The following is an 18,964-nucleotide window of genomic DNA, read 5'->3' as shown; positions in this document are numbered from 1 at the left end:
ATAGAGGACATACTCTTAAAGAGAACATCTGATCTTAAAAACAATTGCTAGAGAAATTTAAAGAAAACCATTTTTCATTTCAATTACAAAACCTTATGCCTTTTTGAGGCTTGAGATTAATTGCTTCCATATAATTAATTAGTTAGGGATAACATCCTGGAGTCACATGTGTTGTCTTTTAGTTCTTTCATATGATAAATAAGGAACACAAAATGTGTGTCTCTTTGTAGTCACCCATTGACTACAAAGAGGAAGACTTTGTAGGAAGTCTTTGTAGGAAGACTCAGAACCTAGAGAATATTATGAAGTCTGGGGCTGATAGCTCAAAGATATGCATGCAAAGAATTGGCTAGGGTAACCATCGATGTGGGTCACTGACTGCTGGTCCAATGATAAAGTTTATTCAGAGAGAACAATGGTTATACAGAGGCAGAAGGAATATAGTACATGCAGATTGTGAGAGATAAGAGCCCCTGAGATAACTTAGAAGAGGAAGGTCAGATTTATGGTATTTAGGCTACCTGGGAGCAATAGCACAGCGGTAGGCGTTTGCCTTGCATGCGGCCAACTGGGGTTTGATTCCTCTGTCCCTCTAGGAGAGCCCGGCAAGCAACTGAGAGTATCTCGCCCGCATGGCAGAGCCTGGCAAGCTACCCGTGGCTTATTCAATATGCTAAAAATAGTAACAAGTCTTACAATGGAGACGTTACTGGTGCCTGCTTGAGCAAATCGATGAGCAACAGAATGACAGTGATACAGTGATACAGGCTGTGTGGGACAGAATGATACAGAGTCCCCATGGTCTAAAGCACAGGCAGAGCTGTAAGTCTTACTGATACCAAGGGTGTCAGCTCCCCATGTTTCAAGCCCCAGCTACCAGTAATTGCAGGGTCATCAAGCTATACCAATCTGCAGGGAATGCCAGGTCCCTGGTGCCAGTTCAGCCTCATCAAGTCCAGGACTAGAGTTTTCCCGAAGGCCCAGCAGCCCAAATGATCAGGGAGCTATGCCAAAAGAACTGCAGCATTTCTTATTAATTTTCCTAGAATTCCAAAGCTCTGTTCCATTAGAAATAAATGTCTTGACTTTGAGAGATTACGTATTTATGGAATTAAAGGAACATCAAACAAACCAATATTAGTTTTCAATCATGAATTTTATGTAATTATTTACACAGTGCAAAAGAATTAGTACTATGCTAAAGGTAAAGAATTAACCCACTGAATATTTAATTTATTCATTTGGTCTGAGAATATTTTTGTATTTATATTTATAATCTACTTATTTAGAGTTGATGTATAATATTATTTTGTGACTTTACAACACTGACCATAAAACAATGATATTTAATTATAAAAGTTACTTCAAAGCACTGTCTACTTGTCTAGCTATACCTTTAATAGTTTTGAAATATTTTTCCTGCACTCATTCATACTCAGTTTCTATCAATGCTTAGAATTTCTGTTTGAATTAATCTAAGCTGTAACCTCAAAATAACTGTCTTTATTCTTGTCCTTTATTCTTGTTTTCTTTCAAGCACATGTTTTCTGTGTAAAAGTTTCTTCCAGTTCTTTTAGGTAGTGTACCAGATACATAATATGGCAAAGTGAAATGAGAACAATACAAAAAATGTTTTATACTGAAAGCATTATTAGTAAGCTTCAGTTATTAGAGTCTTAATATTGTAAAGTCCAAGATGAAACAAAAGGAAGATGTGAAATTAAAGAAAGATAGAGATGTTACTTTTGAGATAAACAAAAGGTAGATATTTAATAAGTATTAACTAAATCTTCCCTTGTTTTAGAAATGAACATTGGCAAGTAGTTTAACTTTTTTCTTACAAACCTATTTCCATATTTTTAATGTTATTTATAGCCTATTGAATCTTTATATATTATTCACATTATGTCAGTAGCTCCAGTTTTTGTGCTAAAAAATACAGGAACAGTGAATAATTATTAGGGCCAGTGAATTTTGTACTTACTTCGTCAGTCCATAAGTGTTCCTAAATTTCTAAACAGCTATCACATTTGGGCATACAGGTCTGTAGAATTATTCTTCACTGTCACTGTCACCCATTGATTTGCTCGAGTGGGCACCAATAATGTCTCCATTGTGAGACTTGTTGTTACTGTTTTTGGCATATCAAATATGCCACAGGTCGCTTGCCAGGCTCTGCCATGCAGGCAGGATACTCTTGGTAGCTTGTCGGGCTATGTTCAAAATTTTCTGATATAATGCTTTGGTAATTGCTATTTTATATTTTCCAAAACTGCACGACTATGATATTTTTGATCACTGTCACTGTATTACTGTCATCCTGTTGTTCATCAATTTGCTTGAGCATGCGTCAGTAACGTCTCCATTTATCTCAGTCCTGAGATTTTAGCAGCCTCTCCTTACTCTTCCTTAAATACTTTTTCTCTAAAATATTATTTGTCTCCCTAGACACAGTATAACGAACAGATCAACAAGGTGAAACAAGGGTTTCCTTTGAGTACCTTGCCTCCAATCCAACTTCCTCCCCCACCACCCAGTCCTGATATACTGGTAAGAAACAAGAGCTTTTTAAAAATTGGAAACTACTTGATAAAATATAAGAATTCTCTAATACTGAATACATTTCATATGTATTCAAAATTGAATAGACTATGTGTATATTGCTTGTAAATATGTCCATTCCTTCTGTACCATCTTTATATGATATTAACTAGTTGATTGATTCAGCTGAGAGCAGGTTTTATTTAGCATTTGCTGTCTAAATAATCAACATTCTCAGTCATCATAATATTAGCTACATTATCAGAGAAAATATCTGAATGCTCAGAATTCCCAGAGCTCTCATTTATCATAGATGACTGAAGCATTTCAGATAATATTTAAGCAAGCTGGACTTAACCACTTCACTTCTACTTTAGACTTTCCTTGCTTTAAATTTTAATCATCTTCTCCCTAGTTTCTTAAACTGTATGTAGGTCATAAGTCCATATGCAGCTATACAACTGAATTGTAGAGGTTGTGGGGAAAAACATAAATTTATGATTTATTATCAATGAATGCTTGATTTTTTTTCTGCCTATTTTATATACCCACTGTCATAAAAATTTGGGCGGCCAAACAGGCTGTAAATGAAAAAAAAATTAATAAAACCTGTTCTGTTCTATCTTTTCCACTAAGGATAACTTCCCTTTATGCGTTTTTCCAGCTGTTAGGATTAGTAAGTCTTAAATAGACAAATTCATCTCTATCCTCTACTATTTATGTAATCTTTTTGGGAAGCAGTACCTTAATTCAGTAAACTCATACAGCCTTTCAAAGTCGTTTAGTGGGGGCCGGAGCAATAGTCATTGGGCAGGTCACTTGCTTTACAAGTAACTAACCCTGGTACAATCCCTGACAACCCATATGGTCCCCCACACCCCACCAGGAATGATTCCTGAATTCAGAGCCAGGAATCAACCCTGAGCACTCCCGGGTGTGGTCCAAAAACAAACAAACAAAAGTTTTAGAATAGAACAATTTGGTTACATTTTTATGCCTACATTTCTTCAGACTATTTCTGATGTGGCTTATTGTGAGTTTTAGTTATGGGTGGGAGCCACTTTTAATTAGACTTTAGAGGATTCATAAGAATGCTAACAACATTCTTTGACCTAATCTGAAAGTATATGTGTATCTTACATACTTCCTAACCATAAGCATTATTTGTTTGACCAAGCTAACAGTTGCACTCAGTGTAGCAGTGACCACTGAACATTAGTGAAACCGTATGGTACACCTTTTTTGATAGAAATTGAGGGGATAATTTGTGGTAGAAATTCACTAGAAATCTGGCCTAAGTCCTAACTGAAGAACTGTTTTGGTCTTGGAAAAATTAAATGTTTTGAATTTTGGTTTTCTCAACTAGCAATAAGTAAATTGTACTTAAGAGCTAATGACTAAAGTCAATGTAGCTCTGTGATTCTATTATTATTTTAAATTTTATTCATTTGTTTTTGTATTTGAGGGCCACACCCATCAGTGCTCAGCAGCTACTCCCAGATCCTAGCATTGCTTCAGTGCTCAGAAGACCATAAGGTTCTGGGAATTAACAGCCCACCTCCTCCTCCCCCCAGCCATCTGCATATAAAACATGTATTCAACCTTTTGAGCCTGTCTCTCCTCCTGGGGTTCCTAAGATTCTAGTATCCTAAAGAATAGTCACCATGCTTTTTACGTAGTAATCTAATGTAATATGCCTGGCATAATGAATACTTTTTCCAGTTTAACCCAATATTCTAATTTGTTTTATTCAATCTTGATTTTTTAATGATAGTGTATTTCTTTAATTTCTTAAGTTCTTTATTGGTTGCTGGAGAGATAGTATTTAGGGCAAGTACTGGTTGCAAAGCAATTGGGTTCTATTCATGGCTCCTCATATGTGTTTTGTTTTGCATTGTTTTTGAGGAGGGAACCATGATTTACATAGCATTTTTCATGGTAGGACTTTATGCATACAATGTTCCATTGATTATTATATATTACCTATCTAATTTTCAAAGAAATTTTAGGTAAATATTATCTTCAAATAGGGTTGAACTATTAATAAATACCACTTTTCATTTACTTTTTCTAAAAGTAGAGTGGTATAGTGAACCTCTGTAAACCCAACAGTAAGCCTTAGCATTGGTCTTGTTTTATGTTATTCCCCTTCTTCCTCCCCACTGGAATGTTTTCAGGTAAACCCTAGATGCTATAATACTACCATCCATTTATATTTTAGTATATATTTATCAAAAAGGAGAACATTATTGAACATTGGACTGGAGCGATAGCACAGTGGGTAAGGCGTTTGCTTTGCACACAGCCGACCCACGTTTGATTCCTCCGCCCCTCTCAGAGAGCCTGGCAAGCTACCAAGAGTATCTCGCCTGCCCAGCAGAGCCTAGCAAGCTACCCTTGGCTTATTGGATATGTCAAAAACAGTAACAATAAGTCTCAAAATTGAGACGTCACTGGTGCCTGCTCGAGCAAATCGATGAGAAACGGGATTACAGTGATACAGTGATATTGAACATAAGCACAATATCATTTTATTACTTTAGGAAAACATTTTAGTATCTAATAATATTGTCAAGACATGTGTTTCCCCGATTATTTAAAATATTTATTTTTGTTACCTAACCCAGATATGTATATGCACACACATACTTGAGTTTTTGGACCACACTCAGAGATTCTCAGGGCTTACTCCTGGCTTTGGCTAAGTGATACTCCTGGGTACCATATGGCGTACTGCGGATCAAATCTGGATTGGGCAAGTGAAAGTCAAGTTCCCTACCCGCTGTACTGTCTTTCTGGCCCTAACTCAAATATATTTCTAGTTTGTTTAAGGTCTCCTTACCTTAAAGGCTCTTAATTAAAAAAAAAAATAGAAAGAAAAAACCAATTTAAATAAGGTTAATACTTGACATTTGGCTAATTATTCTTTCTTTCTATCTTTCTATCTCTAACAACTACCTAACTTCTTCCTTTTATTCATATATTTTTTAAAAATTTGTTACTTATTTGGTCCATTGTTGATTTAACTTGTATCCCACTTAAGTTTTACTTTTTCTTAAAAATTTTTCATTACATTTGGAGGATCGGTTATAATTAGTTCAGTTTTTTTAGTAAGAGTGTATGAAAGGGGCAGGAGAGATAGTACAGCAGATAGGATTCTTGTCTTGCACATGCACCCACTTTGGTCCTTGGGACCTCATTTGGTTCTCTAATCCCCATCTGAAGGGGTCCCTGATCCCTGAGTACAGAGCCAGGAGTAAGCCCTGAACATCACTGAGTATGGCTTCTGAGCAAAAAGAATAGTATATTAGAGATAATGATATAAATATACAGCAGAAGACTTTAAGTGTCTCTCTAGTTATGGTGTAAATCAAATGTCTCGATGGGCATTTTGTGCAGTTGATAGAACACTTGCCTTGCATGTTTGATACCCTGGGTTCAAAGAAACAAAAAATTGAATGCTGATCTGGTTTCTCCATCATAAAGTTCCTCGTTAAGCTTTTATCTGCTGGTTCTAAGGTCATTACTTAAGATATATATTGTGGTACATTTTTAAAAATTCAGCACATGTTTAAACTGTTTTATGTCCATTCCAAATATAGCATATGGTGGGTACTTGATAAATATATCCTCTTATGTAGCCCAAACAATAAGATACTTCTTTCATGGGCAGAGGATTAGAAGAGCTAGTTTTTTCTATAACCCAGAAAAGTTCAGGTATACCCACAAAAATGCCTCCAAGTTACTGTAGAATTTCTCTCCCAGAAACATTCCATTTAAATTTTTACCATCTTTGATTTTAAATTTGAAGGCACTGTTCGACAGGTGGTACTGGCCTCTCTAATAGTGAAAGTAATATTTCTGAAGCTAACTTTGATTCTTTAGTGGATTATCTGAGTATTGAAATTTCTCATAACAGACACTTGTTAATGAGTAGCTTCATTGCATAATCCTATGTTATTACAGTTGGGAAGGGACTCTAAAGATCCCCTACTCAATCTTTATGGTTTGTGGATTAGTAACTTAGCATGTCTGGTTACTCAGTTATGTGGAAAGTGAGGCTAGAGCCTAACTAGACCAGAACCTCTTCTTTCTTGTGTTTATAAGCTTATTTCATCATCCGTTGCTTTTTCAAATATTTATATATTTAATGGTATGGAGGCATTTCTTTGTGATTTTTACCTATTATTTGAAATCACTGTTTTGCCCAAAACCTTTCTATTTGAATTTGGGTCATTACCTATATATGTGTGTATATATATATATACACACACACACACACACACACACACACACACACACACAAATTCCACTATATATATATATATAGAGATAGATAGTGTTTGTTTTTACTTTTCTCTTTCAGATGCAGCAGTTCTTGGGAAGACCCCTTGTGAAAGAGCCTTTCTATAGACCTGTACTCACTGTTAATCAGATGCCTGCAATTTGCCCTGGAATCATTTCTACCCCTGGCCAACCTCGAGCTCCTATGGTATAGATCTCTTCTTAATAGACTGAGTTTTATTATCAATAAGTTTTGATAATAACTAAACATTAAGTTCCATGTGAGGGTGTTATGAAAATATTTTTAAATAAATAGGTAGTTTGGAAACATAAAGATAAATACATTTTTAGACAAAAAAACATTTTCAGAATAAAAACCCATTACAACTACAGATTTGCTTTTATAACAAGCAGCAATGCAGAATAGATGGGTAATTTTAATAGGTCATTTCAACTTAGTAAGGCTGTTGGGTAAGTTTGAATGGTAAAAAAGAGAAGTCACTAAAGTAGTTATTAAATTAGTTAATAGCAGAGTAAGTTGTACCACAAAGTGAAATTTTTTATTTACATATACAACTAATTGTACATGCATATGAATCTTTGTCTAATAGGACACTGTTTTAGTTTTATCTATCAACAGACGATATAAATAACATTATCTTGGTACATATTATAAGATGATAGAAGCCTTTTTCTGTCTCCATGATATAATTGTTTTCCTGGGTTGCCTTGTGTACATTAATATACTGCACTATGTGGAAGTATTATAAAATTTACTGAAAATTTGGAAGATCCTAAACACTTTTGTTATAATTACTTTCTAATTCCTGGAAAAAAACTGAATAGTGAGGCAAAACTGGGTACCAAATTTCATTGCATAATAATCACAAATTTTATGCCAAACTTTTTATGTTAAAAAAAAGTGAGATGTGATCATTATGTGAAGTTTTTTTTATTCTAGTTAAATATTATTATAGTTTGCATCACATGTTCATAGTAATCTGTGCATTCTCTGAGCAACTGGGGAAGCCCCATGGCTCGTTCTCTCTCTCTTGTCGCCTACATTCAGTGGTCTCAAGCCACTCCCCCACCCGGTACGGCTGATGCCATGGGTGGACAAAGGAGGAAATGAGGCCGCCAGGCTGGTTGGTGATCAGTTGTTGTTTATTCCGTTCTCCCCATGTGCCAATCTCTGTAAGCTCCCCATTCTTATCTCACTAGAATGGCCCTCATTCCCATCTCCTCCTGTCTTTCCGGCTCATCTCTCCGTGCTCCCACTTGCCACCCTGGTCTCTCTCTAGTCTCTCTCCATCTCCCTGAATTAGGAGTAGCCACCACACCCCTTCCCCCATCCAGTAGCACAGTCAACATATGAAAGCCCTTCTTCTGTGCAAGGACAAAATACCACTCAGGTGTTCCTCCTGTCTTTAGTTCAATAATTTAATTAGCATATCAATTGACATCTTAATTCTACTTCTTAATATTAATTATTTTGTAAGGACACAGTAAGAGATACATTAAGCTTGTGGAGTGGCTCTCCTGGGGACATCTTGCTATAGATCTCAGACTACAGTGCTCAGGCAAGATTAATCTTTCCTAACCGTAGCAGGGTCCTACTCCAGTTAGTACTTTTTGGATTATGACAGAATTTTTTTCATGATTATGGCAAAGTAATATGGCACTTTGGCCAGGCCCATTCCGATGCCAGGATAGCTCACAGCTTGCCCTGGGTCTATCCAGTCCCTCGTCGAGACCCTGCTTTTGGGGTGCTAGGAAGTAAGCGCAACTGAGGCTTAAATTGAGAGAACAGATGCCCCAAAGTGAATATCATTTGGAGTCAGTTAACTTCCAAGTTACAAAAGCGTAGCATTAAGTGTCTTCCTGTGTCCATATTAAAAGGACATTGCTCTGAATTAACTATGCAAAGGATTTAAGGAGAAGAGAAAAGCAATGTTTATAAGTTAACAGATTCTGATTAGGAGATAAAGGTGACTTACTAATTGGGGAAGCAAAGCACTAAAAAAGAGGTTACAAATAAACACAGGAATGGGAGTGCTGTGATGGGAGTAACCCAATAAACCTAAGCTTCCTGTGGCAAGGCAGGAAAGGCAAACCAGTGTTATCCTACAGTAGTGTTAATATTTATGGTTTTGATATGTACAGTTTTTAAAAATTGTACTCTTAAAACATGGTGCGACAATTAGGCAGTGGGTAATGAATATGTGGTTATACAGTTCCTTGGGATATTTGGTTTCTGCTTTATAGATTTTGTGAGCTATTCAAATGATTGCTAGTAGTCCCTATACACTACTTATACAAGTAAGTCTTCAGAAAAAGATGGCATGATTTTAATTATCTTAAGTAATCGGACTAGGACTCAAAATTTACTGACATTGTTTAAGTCAAATACTGGGGAGTCACACCCAATAGTATAAAAGGGACCTTGTATTACTGGAACTGAAACCTTATTCCCCTGCATTCAAACATTCCCTCTAGCCCCTTGAACCTGAGTAATGGTTCTGTTTTGATTGAGTGATTGACTGATTGATTAATGGTTCTATCTAAGAACCACCACAAAATACTGAACTTCGGTGATTTCACAGAAACAGAGCTGTCACTAGAAAAACATCCCCATCACCTTTGAAACACTCATGAGACATTAGGCAGACAATCACTGTCACTGTCATCCCGTTGCTCATCGATTTGTTCGAGCGGGCACCAGTAACGTCTCTCATTGAGAGACTTATTGTTACTGGTTTTGGCATATCCAATACACACGGGTAGCTTGCCAGGCTCTGCCACGGGGGCTCGATACTCTGTAACTTGCCGGGCTCTCCAAGAGGGGGGCAGGAATCGAACTCGGGTCGGCCGCATGAAAGCAAACGCCCAACCTCTGTGCTATCGCTCCAGCCCAGAGGCAGACAATACAATCATTATAATAGTAGACTTGTATTTAGTTGTTTGAAAATACAACTTGTTACTTTTCTAATTATGAAAGTATGTTCTAGTCATTAAAAATTAAAACATAAGAAACAAAGTAGCATATTTGGCAGTACTTGAGTGAATGTTTGACAGAATTTGAACTGGGGTCAGTTGCATGCAAGACAAGTACCTTTACCTGTCTTCAGCCCTCATGGCTTTACAACTTACAGACCTTTTTCTGTGCATACAAATTTTTTAAAATTTTAACAACTCATACCATAAATACTGTGCCACACTTTTTAAAAATGAAACATGTTGAATGGCCTCCACTCATACTCAGATAGATATATCTATTTATCACTGTATCACTGTCATTTCATTGTTCGTCGATTTACTCGAGTGGGCACCAGTAACATTTGTATTATACTCAGCCCTGAGATTTTAGCAGCCTCTCCTTACTCGTCTTTCCCAATGATTGGAGGCTCTTTCAGGGTCAGGGGAATGAGACCTATCGTTACTGTTTTTGGCATATCAAATATGCCACAGGTAGCTTGCCAGGCTCTGCCGTGTGGGAGGGATACTCTTGGTAGCTTGCCTTGATAGATACAGTATATATCTTTTACTGTACTTGGGATATGAATACGCCATGGGGAGCTTGCAAGGCTCTCCCGTGCGGGCAATAGACACTTGGTAGTTTGTCAGGTTCACTAATAGGGAGAACAAGGTTCTCTATTTATATCTATTTATACCATAGCTTATTTACTCATTAACAAACTAAGTTCTTTTCAGTTTTTCATTGTTGTAAAATTTATAGACATAAGCACATAAAAAGCACTATGTTTTCAACTATTGAGATTAACATTTATTTTTGAAATAGGGATTACTATTAACAGTGCTGTGCTACTTAAGAAAAAATATTTTAAAGGAATATGTACTTTCATATTTCTCTTCTTTCTATTTTCTGAAATTGCATGTCCCCACAAAATGTTAATTCTTATTACTTGAAGCTGATAGATTATTACTTTTTTCTTACAGATGACTGGTATAGCCTGGACTGTGCCAGCACCTGTTGCAGAAGCTGTGCCTCCCAGTGCTGTTTTGGGAAGTGATTCCACCTTGGTGAATTGGGAAAGGATTATAGATAGGCTGAAAACTGCCTTTCCTCAGCAAAGCAGGTAAGTTAGTTTCTGTTTAATGGTGAGTAGAGATTATATTCTGCAGTTTCTATAATCATAATTGCAGTGGTGGAACATGTCAGAGAAATTTTCACACACACACATACACACCAAAAAAAAATAGCTACTTTCTTAACATGGACTTGGCAGAGAAAATGAAATTCATCAAGTAAGGGCTTGTTCAGTATAAATGCTAAACCACTTCTCCAAAGTTAAGTCATGACAGAGTTGAACATTTTAAACTTGATTTGCTCATTTATTGTGAAAGTAAAACTAGTTGTAACTTATCCAATTATAATGCCACCAACTGCAATAATTATATCTTTCCAAAGTCAATTTTAAGTTACTATGTTATATATACACCCAGATATCATCAGGTTTCCTGTTCCTTAATTTATTGTGGGTTTTTTATCCCCACAATAGTAAAATGTCCAAAATCATGATTGTGCTGTTCTTTCATAATTCTGAATTTAACAAAATGATTTTAATTTCCTTTCGAGACATAGTAGTGTTCACAGTATGAACTGTGTTCACATATCTTAGGGGTACAGTGATACCATACCACACCACCACCATCATATTGATGCCAGTATTTTTCCATCAAAGTATATAGAACACTGGAGCCAGAGAGCTAGTACAATAGGGCATTTGCTTTGCATGTGGCTGACCTGGGTTCAATCCTTGCACCTCATGGTGCCCCAAACCCACCAGAGTAATTCCCGAGCAGAGCCTGCAGTAAGGCCTGAGCACTGCAAGTGTTACCCAAAAACAATTAAGAAATAGTACAGAGAACACTTTCGAACCACTCCTTACACCTAGTTGGCAACTTTAATTCTGTGATCTGAATGTACATTTTTTGTTTTATTTCTTTAACATTTCTAAGCTATCTCATCTGGTTTTTACTTCCTCTTTTTGTCTTACATTGCTAAGCATGATATCCTCCTATTCTATCTATATTGTAGCAAAAGGTGAGATTTCATCTATTACTGATCACTTGAGTTGTTTCCCGTCTCAGCTATTGGAAATAGTGATGTTTTCAACATTAGATGTGCATGTATCTTTTCTTGTCCTTTGGATATATGCCCAGAAGGAAACTTTCTGGATTGTTTGTTATGTTGGCTATTTCATATGTATTCTTTGGGAAAGGATTTGATTAGTTCTCCCTATTTTTTTAATAGTGATCTTAATTGTTTTGGGTTATTGTGAACTTTTTGTGTATCTTGGATGTTCCAAACGTAAGATGTGAGAATATTTTCTCCCTATAAGTTACATATCTTTTTGTTTTAAAATCAGGTTCTTTAGCAGCGCAGAAGACTTTCTAGTAAAATCATTTGTTTTATCTTTGTTTTCCTTGATAGCAGAGTCAAATCATAGAAGACACACTGAAGTTATACTATGTAGTATTTTTTTTTACTATGTAGTATTTTACCTGTGTTTTCGCTCAGATATTTTTTGAATTTGAATTTGACATGTGAATCTTTGATCTATTTTAAGTTTTGGTGTGCTATGAGATAGTTATTCATTCTTTTGCATATGGCTGTCTAGTTTTCCAGCATCATTTGTTGAAGTGACTTTCCTTTCTCCCTTTTGTGCTCTGGGCTTCTTTGTCCTAAATTAACTGCCTCTGTATTTGAAGGTTTATTTCTGAGATTGTCACAATGTTTTATTGGTCTGGGTGTTTTTTTTTTATTTCCATGCCACACTGTTTTGATTACTATAGCTATTTTTTTTCTTCTTTGTTTTAGTGAAGGAAAGTAGTTTTTATTGAAACTTAATGAGGAAGATGTGAGAGAAGAGAAATAGGGATATGTGTTCAAATGAGAACATAAGCAGCAAAGACACATAGAGACAAGCAAACTAGTTGCATATTCTAGGGAGAACAGTCTTGACGAGCAAGTTTATAGTCTGGTTTAAATCTTCGTATCTTCTCTTTTCTCTATAAAGAATTTTGTAGTTTCATGTGAATTTTAGTAAAATTGGTTCTGTATCCTTAAATAATACTTTGGGAATTTGATATTCATGGGAACTTAAAGATATTTAATTTTAAGCTAGAAATGACAAGTTTCATCCAAGAAATAAATCCGAGTGTCTACCAGCGTTTTCATTTGAAGAGTAAAATTTTTGTTCACCTACCATTAATGCTCCAGAATTAGACTATGGCTATATAAATATAATTATGAAGAAAATACTAAAATGAATTGTTATTTTAGATACATGAATAATAGTAAATCTGCTTTATAACATTGATTACATACTTTTTTATGTAATTTGAGAATGAAAAATATTTCATCTGCCCTGTCATCTCAAACATGTATGCAGACCATGGATATGGAAGAGAAATATAATTACTAAGAGATTATTAGTTGTTTTAATTACATGATTAATTTGTCTTTTAAATCTTTAATATCCTTATTTTTTTAAATCTTAATTTTTTGTTCCTGAATTTTACCAGAGTCAGACTTTTAAATCTTACAGAGGAGAACTAAAAGCAACAGTCACAATTAAGAAGGAGTAATTCTGATTTAGGAGAGCAATGAGACTTATGATATAAAGGTCTGAGAACATAAATATGAAGATGACAAAGTTAATTTTTACACAGAAAGTTAGCTTTTAAAAACAAAGCCTTTTTTCAAAAGAATAAGTCTTGGGACTAGAGAGATAGCACAAGGATTACTGGTTCGATCCCTGAAACAGCATATGTTTCCTTGAGCACCGCCAGGAGTGATGCCTGAGCACAGCCTTGTGTAAACATTCAGCACTTTGCGGTGTGGTCCAGACATGCCCCCCCCCCCCCCGCACACACACAGCTATTTCTTCTTTTTCATTTCTTTTTTCTTTTTAGTGAAGCAAGGTAGTTTTTATTGAAACTTATTTAGAAAGAGGTGAGGGACAGAGACAAGTGTGTGTTCAAGAGAGAACACAAGCTTCTCCAGAGCAGAAACAAGCAAAGAAACATAGAAATAGGCCGGCGAGATATGTGTTCAAGGGAAGACCAGCCTGAAAATCAAGCCACAGTAGTCTCTTTTTGTAGAGAAAGTAAATGCTAAAATATATTAGCAAACACATTGAAGAGTTTTTACTTTAGTTTAAAGTAAATGTAGATTGTTCTGTGAACTCTTTTCAGATCAGACAGTTAATGATTCATGTCTCTATGCTACATAATCTATCATACCTTCTTTGGGCACAATATCCTCAAGGAAATAGGAAAAATCACCACTTTTTCCTTGATCTGTTCCAGAAAAGAGCTTACAGATCTGTTACGGAAATTGAAGGATTCTCCTGGGAAGTCCTTATCTGGAATGACATTTGATGAGATTGTTTATAAGATTTCCCAGTTTATTGATCCCAAGAGATCTCAGGTAAAAAAACAAAAAAATAAAAAATTTTATCTTTAATCTTATATCTAGTCATCAGATATTTTTAATTATCTGTGTAGTATGTAATCAGTAAAAATCAGTAATCTAAAGATTAGTAATTTATAGCTAGTTATACTTATTAGCTATAGATTAACCTGTACTTAAATAATTTGGGCTTTTTCAAATTTTTCGATTACTTTGAATAATTATTCATTTAATGAAGAGAAAAATATTTATATTTAGGAGATGGAATAATGGTTAGGGTGCATGCCTACCATGCTCCTAATTGGGTTTGGTTCCTTACACTATATGGTCCTCTGAGCATCAGTGGGTACAGCCCTGGAGGTTGGCTTAGGTAACCAAACTGCAATATTGAACACCATCACATCCTCTGGCCCTTGCACTGAATCAATAATCTGGTTGGCCAAGAATCATCAGTGAGATCCTTGGACCTCCTGAGCATTTCTTGGAGGATTCGCTGTTTCTACTCCCAAGATACAGAGCATATTGTTCAAACGGATGGTACAAAAGCCTGGCTTCAGACCCCAAGTCTAATCCTTAGCACTCAAGGCCCCCTCACCACTGAGGATATATCCCTGGTGGCCACCAAGGACCACCAGGCCCCACAGCACCAGGCAAGTAGTGAATCATTAGGTCTGTCCTAACTGAGCATTTCTAGAAGTATCTTCTTATCTCCAGCACCTGTCAATAGAGAGTGTAGCCTCTATTGTATAGCAAACAAACAAATGTAGTCTTGATCTGGCTCTAAGCGTATGGTATGGAATATTACCAGGTTTTTGTTACAGGATTTTTCATAAATCTATGTACCTTATTCCCCATTTACTAATTCTGATTACAGCACACTTTGTGCTATTCTTCTTGTTTTAAAATAATTCTAAAAATATTTAATATTCTCATTTTCAGAGTAAGGGACAAGCAGTTCCAAATGGTAACTGTGTTTCACCCAGCCATACTCCACCACAGTCCAATGCTTCCCAGACCCCTAAATCTGCCTGGAGATCCCTCAGTTCACAAGATTCTGACACGTGGGAAGGAGCAAATAATCTGGTGAGACTTAGGTTGTTGGTTATAAATGTATTTGAGTATGGGAAAAAGTAGTAAACCAAATTTAACTTTATGTGTATTTCTTTCCAGGATGAAGATGAGGATGAAGAGGAGCCTTGTGTCATCTGTCATGAGAACCTCTCTCCAGAAAACCTCTCAGTGTTGCCTTGTGCTCATAAATTCCACTCTCAGGTAATCCTTTAAGCTTGCATCTTAATATTTTAACCTATTTTACCATATTCTAATGAAATATATATGACCTACTTGAAATCATATACATGTATCATTTTTGCTCTTTTATGCAAAAAATGATCACTCATTGCTCTTTTATGATTTCCAGTGAATGTAATTCTGTGCTTTGATGTACCACATAGAAAAAGTCTATACCAGTTCCACCAACCTAACTATGATTACACTATGATTTCTGAGTTCTCCATGCACATTTCAAACAGAAAGAATTAATAAAGAGACTAAAAGTATACAGGGTAGACAGTTTCCATGACTGGTTTTGTGTTATTAATTATTTCAGTATGATATACTCACATGTAGTATCCTTTTTCCTATACATAATGTAGCATACTATATCTATATATCTCCCAATATAAGGCATAATACTTACTTTCATTTGCTTTTGATGTTCAGACTTAAGTTTTGATGTTAGTCTGGCATAGATTTTGTTGATTTTTGGCATTTTATAAAGCTTAACTCCTGTTTGCTGCCTATCTGGTGCTTTTGGTACACAATTTGTGATATCAGTTTTCTGGTGCAAAATTGTAATTTGACACAGGAAAAGATAGGTTTCTAAGTGATGTAAACAATAGCCACAAAGGAAAACTATCACTTCAAGCCTTATCTGTAAGGGTTAGTGAACTTTATTTACCATACCTATGCTTATTTATCTCCCATCTGACTTGGCTCTCCGTTACTTATACAAGTAAAAATTATTTGGGGTGGAGGAATTGAAAGAGTACAGAGGGTAAGGTACTCACCTTGTACATGGCTCACCCTGATTTGATCCCTGGTACCAAGAATGGTTCTCCAACCACCACTAGGAATGATTCCTGATAACAGAGCCAGGAATAATCCCTGAGCACTATTGGATATTACCCACTCCAAATGCCCCCAGTTTCATACACACACACACACACATATATACATATATATATATAATATATATAAAATATACATATATATGTGTTTTTCAGTCAGTATTCAGACAAATGAATTGGCATAGTTTACAGTCAAAGAGTACTGTCATTTTCAGAGAATGCTGTTTGAAAAGCATATTTATTATTCTAACTCAATTCTATAAGTACTTAAGGCGATGTATTCATAACCTTTATATGTTTACTTGTGACTTTTATTGGTTTATGAAGAAGTACAACATATAGTAAAAGAGAGAAAAACTATGGATTTCCTCGATGTCTTTTTTAGAATTCTTGGTCAAATGAAAATTGGATTTGGGAAAAAGATTTTAATAGAATTAACTAGCCAAAAAGTGTTCTGCTGTAACCCACTGTATTGTTTAGCAAACTGCATAAAAATTTCCATGATTATAGCAATTGGCTTGACAATCCAGCAGATAAGGTCCTCAGATCCATGAGAAAACACAATAGTTGGTAACCTTATTATAGACAATAATGATGCCCTCTACTAGAGTAAAGCAAGAGAATGATTCACATCTTTTGTTCCTCAGTGTATTAGACCTTGGTTGATGCAGCAGGGGACATGTCCAACTTGCAGACTCCACGTTTTGCTACCAGAAGAATTTCCTGGTCATGCCAGCCAGCACTTGCCCAAGATCTGAAACATGGGGATGATTATGGAGAAGTTTTCATACTCCAGAATTTACTTTTGACTTTTTTACAGCAAGCTCATAATGTGAATAGTGTGCAGCTATGTTTTTCAGTATTATTCAAAAGAAGCTTGATAATCTCATCAAAGCTGTGGCCAAAGAAGACAGAATACATCTTTAGGATTTGTGACTAAACATAAAGATCTTAAGATGGAATTTTAAAAGTTATAACTCAGTAGGTATCCTTTTCCAACATCAATATGATAAGTTACTATGTATATCAGGATGTCTTTCTTATTTCTTCTTATTCCACCTTCTTTTCCTTTATTTTTTCCCAGATACACATTGTAATTTCTTGAATTTATATGAATGTGGAAGAATTTACTTAAAATTCATTTCAGTAGGAATATTTTAGATTTCAGTGCTCTCTAGCTATTAGCACTGCTTACAAAATATAACTTCACATTTTATCTTTATTCTGTAATCTAAAATATGTACCCACTAAAGGGTACTAAATGGTAGTGACCATATAAAAGTTTTTACAAATGGCTTATTAGTAAAGTTTCAGGAATATTGTCATCCATTTTTCAGAGTGTTGGTAGATTGAAATCTGTCATATAATGGGAATATTTCTGTGCCAGAAATTAGTATACAATTAAGTAAGAGATTTTTCTTTCAAGAGCTTAACATTTAGTAACATACTGCTGGACCATTTCTGATCCTTTGTTTTTCCAATTTTTATAAATGCAGTATAAACAGTCCCAAAATCAGAAATCAGAAACTAGTCAGAAAAGGACTTACTGTGCAAATTAAGTTACTGAATAGTTGAGATCTTATGTTGATTTGTGAGTTTATCCTTTGGACTTCAATCATTTGTAATTGGAGGGTTTTTTTCCCCTGCCTTAAAATTTTCTAATCTCATATTTTAATTCTGAGATGTATTGAGGATTGTTCATGTGTAATCGACTTTTATGACAATGTTGATATACATTGGGCTAAATTTCATATCTCAAGTTTGTCACTGAGAAATTTCACTCGAGGTAAAACACTATTTTGAAAATAGTTTCATGTAAATGTTGTAAGTGTTGTACATGTTTCTAGTTACAAAATTAACTTAGCTACCTTGTAGACAAATAATGGTCCATATTCTTTTCAAAAAATAACGAAATTAAGACTGTGAATAAATGTTTCCTGCTTCAGCAACTATTTTGTGTATTTCGGTGTAAATGTATTTTGAAGTTATTTTAAATCTTTTTAAAACTGCCATTTCTCTAATTTAGTGCTAAATGTTATCTTCTGTAATAAGAATAAACTGGAAATCTCCAAAAATGAAGGATGTCATCTCATCTTGTATAATGACAGGTATTATAGAATTCAGAATATAGGGCCTTTAATAATTATCAACCTCAAAGTCATAGTCATATAGCAGATTATCTTATGACTGTTTTTAAGTTTTTGTTTACAAAAGCAACTTCACTTTCATGTGGAAAAGAATAAATGTTTAATTAAAAATCTGTTTTTTTTCTGTGTATTTTGATTTAAATTCTGAAACTACTTTAAATCTTTCAAATGTCTATTACTGTTTAATTTTGCTTTGACTTCTTTTTTTTTTAATATTATGAAAAAGGATAAGAAAGTATCTAAGAAAACTGCTTTCTAGACTAGCTTTTCTCAGTTAGGAGCCATAAGAGACTGTCTGTGAGCCTTTAGTATATCACAAGGGGAGTACAAGTGAAAATCACAGAGAACCACAGCAAGACTAGGGGAACAACAGATAAAATGGGAGCCCCTAGAAGAGAACAAAGTTGGAATGGTTCCAAGGTCAA

General features: G+C 35.2%; 1 protein-coding gene across 4 annotated transcripts in view; it reads left to right on the top strand.

Moving 5' to 3' along the window:
* Positions 1-18,652, top strand: part of DZIP3 (DAZ interacting zinc finger protein 3) — a 109,879-nt gene extending 91,227 nt beyond the window's left edge. For 3 of the 4 annotated variants that reach the window (XM_055127711.1, XM_055127713.1, XM_055127714.1), the window contains 7 exons: positions 2,449-2,550; positions 6,908-7,033; positions 10,783-10,922; positions 14,161-14,281; positions 15,203-15,346; positions 15,434-15,535; positions 17,040-18,652. In XM_055127711.1, the coding sequence (XP_054983686.1) occupies positions 2,449-2,550; positions 6,908-7,033; positions 10,783-10,922; positions 14,161-14,281; positions 15,203-15,346; positions 15,434-15,535; positions 17,040-17,150 (846 nt within the window). In that variant the 3' untranslated portion in view covers positions 17,151-18,652. The remainder of the gene's footprint in view (positions 1-2,448; positions 2,551-6,907; positions 7,034-10,782; positions 10,923-14,160; positions 14,282-15,202; positions 15,347-15,433; positions 15,536-17,039) is intronic. The other variant, XM_055127712.1, reaches the window with a different exon arrangement.
* Positions 18,653-18,964: the final 312 nt, after the last annotated feature.

The sequence above is a fragment of the Sorex araneus genome, chromosome 2 (assembly GCF_027595985.1).
Source record: "Sorex araneus isolate mSorAra2 chromosome 2, mSorAra2.pri, whole genome shotgun sequence".
Classification (NCBI taxonomy): domain Eukaryota; kingdom Metazoa; phylum Chordata; class Mammalia; order Eulipotyphla; family Soricidae; genus Sorex; species Sorex araneus.
Note: the sequence above shows the minus strand (reverse complement) of the source record. Positions and strands in the feature narration are given on the sequence as shown.